This window comes from Mus caroli, chromosome 15 (genome assembly GCF_900094665.2).
Source record: "Mus caroli chromosome 15, CAROLI_EIJ_v1.1, whole genome shotgun sequence".
In the NCBI taxonomy this organism is placed as follows: Eukaryota; Metazoa; Chordata; class Mammalia; order Rodentia; family Muridae; genus Mus; species Mus caroli.
This window is the reverse complement of record NC_034584.1, coordinates 92441470-92450086: the sequence shown is the minus strand read 5'-3', so window position 1 is coordinate 92450086 and position 8617 is coordinate 92441470. Positions and strand designations below refer to the sequence as shown.

General features: G+C 50.8%; 1 protein-coding gene across 1 annotated transcript in view; it reads left to right on the top strand.

Moving 5' to 3' along the window:
• Arf3 (ADP ribosylation factor 3) overlaps positions 1-8315 on the top strand; it is a 26681-nt gene extending 18366 nt beyond the window's left edge. The window contains exons 2-5 of the mRNA XM_021183439.2: positions 3188-3424; positions 4652-4762; positions 4972-5096; positions 5604-8315. Coding sequence (XP_021039098.1) covers positions 3277-3424; positions 4652-4762; positions 4972-5096; positions 5604-5765 — 546 coding nt within the window. The 5' untranslated portion in view covers positions 3188-3276 and the 3' untranslated portion in view covers positions 5766-8315. The remainder of the gene's footprint in view (positions 1-3187; positions 3425-4651; positions 4763-4971; positions 5097-5603) is intronic.
• The last annotated feature ends 302 nt before the right edge of the window (positions 8316-8617 follow it).

Here is an 8617-nt window from a genome sequence, read left to right as displayed (position 1 = left end):
GCCTCAAACACAGGTGCGTTTTATTCCCCATAAAACGACTACACAGAGAAAAAAAGCCTCGAAAAAAAAACCAAAAAAAAAAAAAAAAAAAAAAGGATACAGACCTTGCAGAAGGGATTACATTTTATTTAGGGAGATGACTATGTACCCATTAATAAAAAAGCAAGTCACAGGGTAATGTGTGCTGCATGAGAAGTTCACATCTTTCAGGGACTTTGCAGGACAGATGTGCAGCCAGCTTCTCTTTCTCTCCAGGCCTTCCTCCTTCTACCTCACAGTGCTCCACTAGAGCCCGTGTCTCTGTTGTCAGGTTACGGTCAACTTTGAATTGTAACTTCAGCATGACAGTTGAGCAGAGAAGTGAAGGGTTATCTAGAGGTTCAGAGCCAGGGCTATTGGCTGCTGGTCTTGTTTTTCAGCAGCTGGTCTCACTGTGATCATCTAATCAGTGCTAGCGTGGTCATGGAGGACAGACAGGGAGAAGTGTGTGATATAAGTAAGATCCCTGCCAGAGCCTAAAAACAGCTCTTCAGCGCTCTCTGCACCATCCCAGGAAACATGGAGAACGTTTTCCTTGTGGAGGTCATGGTACCAGAAACTCAACTACTATAGGTTGCTGAGGTTGGGATGATCTGATCTTAGTAGCTGGGCGAGTGTCCCTGTCACTCCTCCTCCCCCTTCCTGCCCTCACCTTAGGAATGTGTAAGGGCCTTAGATTTGACTGGGTGAGTTGAGCTGGAAGGACGGCAGGGCTGGCAAGTGGGCAGCATGGCTAAGACTGAGTCCTGAAGTCCAACAAGCCCTGTTGCTGGGGTGTGAGCTGGGAGGCCTGGGAGAACCACACCTGGCTCCTTAGTGGGAGTCAGGGGATGTCTGAAGATGAAACGCTTCTGCACTCAGTTCTTTTTTATTTTTAGACAGCCTAGTATTTCAGTCCCTAGGGGCTCTTGATCTGACTTCTGTGCACTAGTCTGGAATTTGCTACAGAGGAATAGGGGAAACAAAACAAGAAAAACAAAACAAGCCTGAAGGAGTTCTCAAAAAAGTGACTAAACTCCCAGCAGACTTCCCTGATTGACCTTGTAACTAGGAATTTTCGCTGCCCACCTCTCACATTCCTGGGTTTAGATGCGCTCTGTCCTGACCTGTTCCTTCGCCTTCTGGGTTTGGGGTGTGTGTCGCTGGTTTCCAGACTCTGTAGAGTGCCAGCAGCTGGCATATGATGATCACTGAACAAGCTGCCCGCTGACACATGCCTCCTGAGGCACAGAGAGCTGCCTGGCGTGGGTGCTCTGAACCCCCGTTGCATGACTGTTTCAGAGGTGCGTTTCTAGACCAAGTATGCAGTGCACACCTATAATCCTAGCACTTAGGTCGAGGTAAGAAGAGCACAAGTTCAAGTTTATCCTTGGTTACAGAGAGAATTTGGGACCAGCCTGGGCAATAGGGACCATAGCTCAAAACATTTTTGTTGGATGGAGAGATGACTCCGGGCAAGAGTGCTTGTTCTTGTAGAGACCTGAGTCAGTTCTCAGCACTCACATAGCAGCTTATAGTCAGCCATTTTTAAAAAGTGGTTTATTTATTTACATATCTTACGTATATGAGTGCTCTGTATGTATGCATATCTGCACGCCAGAAGAGAACATTGGTTCCCATTGTAGATGGTTGTGAGCCACTATGTGGTTCCTGAAGATTGACCTCTGGAAGAACAGCCAGTGCTCTTAGCCACTGAGCCATCTGTCTAACCCCCTCATAACCATTCATTCCTCCAGTGGAATCTCCTGCCTTCTCTGGGCACAAGAACACACATGGTACAGAAATAAATGCAAGCCAAATCCTCATGCCCAAAGTAAGATTCTTGGATAGAAAAGCAACGCATTTGTCTGGGTGGGCTGTGGGAGAGGTGGTCTTGCTATGGGACTGGCCTGGAGCTTCAGACTCTTCTGGTCCCACTTCCCGATTGAGGAGCTAGGAGGCAGAGCTGGCACGGCTGCTGTGCTGTGTATGCAAGGCTGTCTGTCCGTGAGGAAGTGCATGCCTAGTGGATGCTTTGTCTGCGGAGAGCAGTGGTGGCCCACAGCTGTCCCGCATCCTCACAGTGGCTCACAGCTGTCCCACATCCTCACAGTGGCTCACAGCTGTCCCACATCCTCACAGTGGCTCACAGCTGTCCTACATCCTCACAGTGGCTCACAGCTGTCCTCACCCATTTAGCAGGGGTGTCGGGTGTTGCTGTGAACCACTGGTGAACGAACAGTCAGTCTGCTTGAGCTGTAGGTGAGGTCGATAGAGTTCTTCAGAGTTAATTGGACTGTTGAACTGCACCAAGCATTCTTAGGTTTCAGGAACACAGTGCTGCAGGGCCTCTTGGTTTTACTAAAGGGAGCTTGAAGCAACCAAAGGTTTTGAACTGAAGAACCAAAGGGCCTGGTTTGGCCTTTAAAGTCACTTTGCCTGTTTTGTGGAGAACAGGCTAAAAGGCTAGGAAAGACAGAGGGACAAATTGATTACCTGCTTGCAGGTGACCTTATGGGACAGCTCTCCCTGGGTGAGCCAGAGAGAGCTCCCCACCCTCCCAGCTCTGGATGTAGTTGTATCGACAGGGGAAGTAAGAACAGCTCAGGGTGTAAATGGCCAGTGTCTTCTAGAAGTCTTGCTTGCAGTTTTTCTTCCTCAGTTACCCTGGTGTGGAAGGCGCATTCTCTGACTAGAGCAGACTGTAAACCCCAGGAACCTGACAAGCCTGAGCCTTGTCAGCAGTTACAGGGCCACTCCTCATTCCTCACTCCTCCACCGTCTCAGAAGGCTCAGGTTGAGGTTGGCGGAGGGAGAGGCAAGTGGGTTTGCAGCGCTCTGGGGTGTAACAGAGAACATTGGAGTTGAAATGACTTTAGAAATCTCCGACTAGAACCTTCTTGATTTTTAGGTGCAGCTCTGCAAAGATGAAGTAAGCAGCCTTCCTAGTCACTGCAGTAGATTGCTGCCATAGCAAGGGCCCTACATGCCTCCTGCTTGCCTCTGATCTCAGACATTCAGTCTGGGTGTGAGTGGGCCTTGGTATTCATAGTCCCTTCTGGTGTTTAGCCAGGAGTGAGTGAACTACAGGCTTGACTTTGGCAAATTCCATGAATATGAAGTCTTTACAAACAGTTGATGGTAAGGAGTTTGTGTTTCCTTTGTCTAGGGTCAAGCCCTCCATATCCAGGACCAGGCTAAAACCAGATTACACTGCCCCTCTCTGGGCCCTATTGACTTAAAGCAGCCACTGTAATCATGGGCAATATCTTTGGGAACCTTCTGAAGAGCCTAATCGGCAAGAAGGAGATGCGCATCCTGATGGTGGGCCTGGATGCTGCCGGGAAGACCACCATCCTGTACAAGCTGAAACTCGGGGAGATTGTCACCACCATCCCGACCATTGGTAAGGGCAAGCTGAGGGGAGGCAGGCAAGGCCTTCCCTTCCCAGGCAGGTCCACACACCTCACGGGCTTCAGAGAGAGTGTCTGTTTAACTTTGGCAGGTGCTGGAGCTGCCGTTTGCCCACCTGCCCTGGCCCTCTGATGCGGGAACTTCCTTCCGCCCGCAGCCTGGCACTCAGCAGTGCCCTCAGGCATTAGGCTTGGTTTGTTCTCCGTGTTGTTTGGAAAGCAGGTGAAGGGCTTTGATGTTCCTGCCAGAGGCCTGGAATTGCTTTGGTTTAGATCTTCAGTGGCACTCTCAGTTAAGACCTGCCTGTTGGAGGGAGAACATTTGCTACAAACATGGGGCTGTGGGTCCTCCTCCTCAGCTGGGGCTCCTCTCTCAGGCTTCCCATTGCCTCTCACTCCACATTTTTTTTTTTTTTTTTTTTTTTTTTTTTTTTTTTTTTTTTTTTTTTTTTTTTTTTTTTTTTTTTTTGAGACAAGGTTTCTCTGTGTAGCCCTGGCTGTCCTAGAACTCACTCTGTAGACCAAGCTGGCCTCTGCCTCCTGAGTGCTGGGATTAAAGGAGTGTGCCGCAACCACTATCCCTCCCGCCACCCCCCACCCCCACCCCCCCTCCCCCGGCTCTCACGCCACATCTTAGCATAGATCTATTGTATTGATCAAGGGCCAGAACAGAGTCCTTTCTTTGTAGGATGGAGGACCAGAGTCTGAGCGACAGGAGAACGCGGCTCTCATACCATCCAGGCAGCTGTGCGCCCTCTGATCAGAGTTTGCCCTTGTTGACTTCTTCAATTTTCCTTCCTAAAAAATACATACCTCATAATATATAATAGAACATACACTTTTAAGTGTGTTTATGTTTTGCATGTATGTATGTATGTACCACATGCATGCATGTGTAGTGAACATGGAGGTCTAGACAGGCCCTCAGACCCCGTGGAACTGGAGTTACGGATGGTTGTGAGCCACTTTGTGGGTACTGGGACTTGAACCTTGGCCTTTGGGAGAACAAGTGCTCTTAGCCACTGAGCCATATCTCCAGCCCTTTTAAGTTTCCTTTTAGACTCCCCGGGTCAAGAACTACAAGGTCCCAGTATCCCTTAAGCTTTCTGCTATTGGTGTCACATGTAAAGCTGAGGAGAGATGGAGCGAGCTCATTGGGTTACTATTGGTAGGGCCTATTATTTGAGGCCAGTGGCCATTGACTTCTTTACCTCCCAAAGGGTTTAATGTGGAGACAGTGGAATATAAGAATATCAGCTTCACAGTCTGGGACGTAGGTGGCCAGGACAAGATTCGGCCCCTCTGGAGACACTACTTCCAGAACACCCAAGGTAGGACAGACAGAGCTCCTGGGGTTGGCATTGCCGGGCTTGTGCAGAGCATGGCTGTTCTCTTAGTTATGGGTGGCCATGGCCAGCCCTTGCCCTGATGCAGCTCTTGGAAGTGGAGAAAGGGGAACGTGTGTCTGGAGGGTGTGGTGCGGGATAGGACAGGGGACATCCGTCGTCTCTGTGTGTCCCACGCTCTCTCTGCTCTCCAGGCTTGATATTTGTGGTTGACAGCAATGACCGGGAGCGAGTGAACGAGGCCCGGGAAGAGCTGATGAGGATGCTGGCGGAGGATGAGCTCCGGGATGCTGTACTCCTTGTGTTTGCAAACAAACAGGTGAGCTTTCCCCCTTTCCCTGCATCTGGGAGAGCATCCTGGCTGTAGGAGTCAAGGGGCCTTGGGCTCGTGGGTGAAAGGCCTGGAACTACTGCTGACAGGTTGGAAGTGTGAGAAGGAGACGCACTTGGCTTCTTCATGCTCTTCTCCTTGTTCCCCAGCCCAGCTGTATCAGCAGCATTTAAGTCCTCAGGATCAATGTGGTAGCATGTCTGTTCAGGATCTTTATCCTCCCTGTACTTCCGTGTTCTCTAGCTAGCCTTGCTCCTGCTGCCAGACTTGTCATCTGAATCACACACACTTATAACCCTACCTCTTCTCTATCTAATCCCCTGGCCCTGCAGTTCTGGAACCACTGGGCCTGGAGCAGCTCCTTCAGATCTTGATCCGAGTGTCCTGAGTTAATGAGCAGGTGGCCATATATGTGCCTCTGACAGATGGGTGCTCTTTCTAGAGCCTTTGACAGGTGCTGAGGTATCTCTCTGTGTGTGTTCCTTTGTGCTGCAGGATTTGCCGAATGCTATGAATGCTGCTGAGATCACAGACAAGCTGGGGCTGCACTCTCTGCGTCACCGCAATTGGTACATTCAGGCCACCTGTGCTACCAGCGGGGACGGGCTGTATGAAGGCTTGGACTGGCTGGCCAATCAGCTCAAAAACAAGAAGTGAGAGCCAGGCAGCCCTCTCTGACTACCCCACCCACTCCTGACACATACCTGTTGTCTCCTTACCCCAATTTCCCCTTCTTCCTCTTGAAAGTGGCCAAGGTCCTGGGTATCATGTCCACATGCCCAGCAAGCGCCTTGCCTCCCTCCTCCACCCCCCTCCTCCCTCCCTGTACACTGACACAGTCAGCCCCCAACTGCTGTCCTGATGATGAATCATTCCAATTTACTGGATTTAAAACAGAATGAAGCTGTTACGGTTTCGTGGGGTGGTCCCCATTGGTTTCAGGAGGAAGAGTGGGGTGTTCTCTGTTTGCTGTTTGGCACTGGTTGCTGTGCTCTTGGCATCTGAGTCCCTTCCCTGTGTCCCTGGCCACTCTCCTCCCTGTCATCCTTTCCTTCTGAACCCTCTCCTATTCTCCATGGACATTGCACGGGCCTCTCTGTGTGTGCGTGCATGTGTGCGCCTGTATATACGTGTATAGAGAGATATATATGTAGGGTCAGGGGAGGGAGCAGAGCGCAGCTCAGGGCTTACAGCCGGAACACTGCGCACTGGAACCTGTCCCCTGCCCTTCTGTGTTGGTGAGATAAGGGGATGTGGGTGGGTCCCATTGCTTTCCTCTCCGCAGGTGGCATTCCTGGATGTTGGGATACATGATGGGCGCCTTCGGCCATCTGTCTTACCTTTCCTTCTCCACTATGATGAGCACATGAAGTGGCATTGGTCTCTGGGTGACTGTTCCTAAGGAGCTGCCGTGCTACTCTGCCTCATTAGTAGCCCGCTTATGCTATCAGTCTAGAGTGTTGTATTGATCCTCCCCCACCGTCCTCAGATCTGCTCCTCAGGAACTCAGAGGGAGGTGGGTTAGTGGGACCTGCATGTAGAGGGTGGACAGTGGTCGGGGGAAGGCCTAGTTTTCCATCTTACTGTCATAAGGAGGAGAAGGCAAGGCATGGAGCAGTCCTGTTCCTGCCTTCTGGTCTGTCAGAGATCTCTCCCCTTAGTAGCTCTGCTGGCCTGATGAGGACTGCCCAGGTGGAGCAACGAGAAGCCATGGACTGGGGGAACATAGCCGACCTCAGTATCAACTCCCTGTTCTCCAGTTCTCTGTCAGTTCAGGACCAGGAAAGATGAGTTTCTGTTGTCCTCGATGTCCTGTCCCCCACTTCCTGGCAGCTTTCCCCAGTCCTCACCCTGTCCTGAATAGGTCTGTGGGGTTGGAGTAGATGCCGTAGGACCCTGCATGGCTGAGCCTGGAACTGTGATCTTCAGGGCCTTCCCTCCCTCCATCCTCTGCTTGTTCAGCTGCTGCTGCAGGTCTGTAGAGGGCGCTATTCCAGAAGCTCTGACCTGGGTCCTGACTTGTCACTGCACTGAAGCTGTGGCTGTTCTGTGGGCTCCTGTGTGTGCTGGCTGCGCCCTGAGCTCCAAAACAGCTGCCCGTAACCTCTCTGCTAAGGTCAGGACCCTGGGCTCTCTGCAGCTTGGCCAAGGGACTCTTCCCAGAGGCCTGTTCTGAGTTCCTCCACTCAGTGGCCAGGTTTCCTGCCACCTTTGTCTATAGCAGGCAGATAAGTTCCCCAGCCTACTGTCAGCTGAGCTGTGCGAGGTTCCAGGATGTCTCTCAGTGCAGGTAGTGCTGTGATACCCCAGACACTATGTGAGCATGTGCTCTAGACCTGGTGTGTGTGTGTGTGTGTGTGTGTGTGTGTGTGTTCTCTACATGGGGGTGCCAGGGATTCTGTTTCATTTTAAATGGGTTCCTTCCATTCCCTGCATTCCTCTCTTTACTGTTCCTGCATCCCCCTCTGTCGCCCTCACTCTCTCTGCCGTTTCTAAGCCCCTATCCCCTCCTTTCTGTTGCTGCTGTGAGCACCTGTTTGCCTTCTCCGTTCACTCACCACTTTGCCTGTTTGGTTTTGGTTTTGTCTTCTGTTTGATTTTCTGTTCTATCTTTGCTTTGAGATTGGTGAGGACTTTGCCTCTTTCTCTGCCACGCTCTCTGACCTTCCTGCTTAGATGCTAGTTCCAGATAGGTTTTGTACATTGCAGACATGAGTCCACTCCTGCACCCCTTACCACAGCTTATTTTTCTCCACCTCCTGGGACCAACCTGAGGCTGAGCAGGCTGAAGCAGCCTTGAATGTTGCCTTGGTGCATGCTGCTCCAGACACATCCAGCAGGGGGCAGTAGCATCTTGGTAACATCCCTGGCTTTGTGGGGAGGTGGGGGTGCTTTCTACATTCCCTAATCCATCTTTAGGGTTGGATGTTCCATCCCATTTCTGTGAACTCCCTCTCTTGCTTTTCTCAAGTTGGTTTCATTTTTTATCTTGTTCTACCTTTCTTTCTGGGGACTTCCCCTTCCCTCCACCTCCAAAGTTTGTGGTGTTACAGTGGTATCTGCAGTTCTGAAGTGGGTTTTTTTCTTTTTGCTTTCTCTGGAATGTAGACTGTACATGTTTAATAACTTGCCTTCTCTATCCTTGCTCAAAAATGTGGGATAATGCAATGACTGTGCCCTGGTTGGAAATTAAACTTGTTTTACGCAGCTCTGGCGCAGCCCTTTGTCCTTGAGCAACACTGCGGCAGTAGGAAGCTGTGTGGTCCTTTCCACACCATTCCTTTTCTCTGCAGAGGTGGGAAGACATACCTCAGCGCGTGGAGTCATGGAGGAACGCAGGTTTATTGGGACTGCCGGTTATGGTTCCTTCTTCCAGTCATACCCTGAAGGAAGTCTAATCGAATCAAATGCTAGCATGTGGGGACTCTATGACTGACCAACTCCTAAAGGGCTCTGTCCTCAATTTACCTGTATTTACCACCTGTTGATAGACTTCAGGGCAGCAGTTC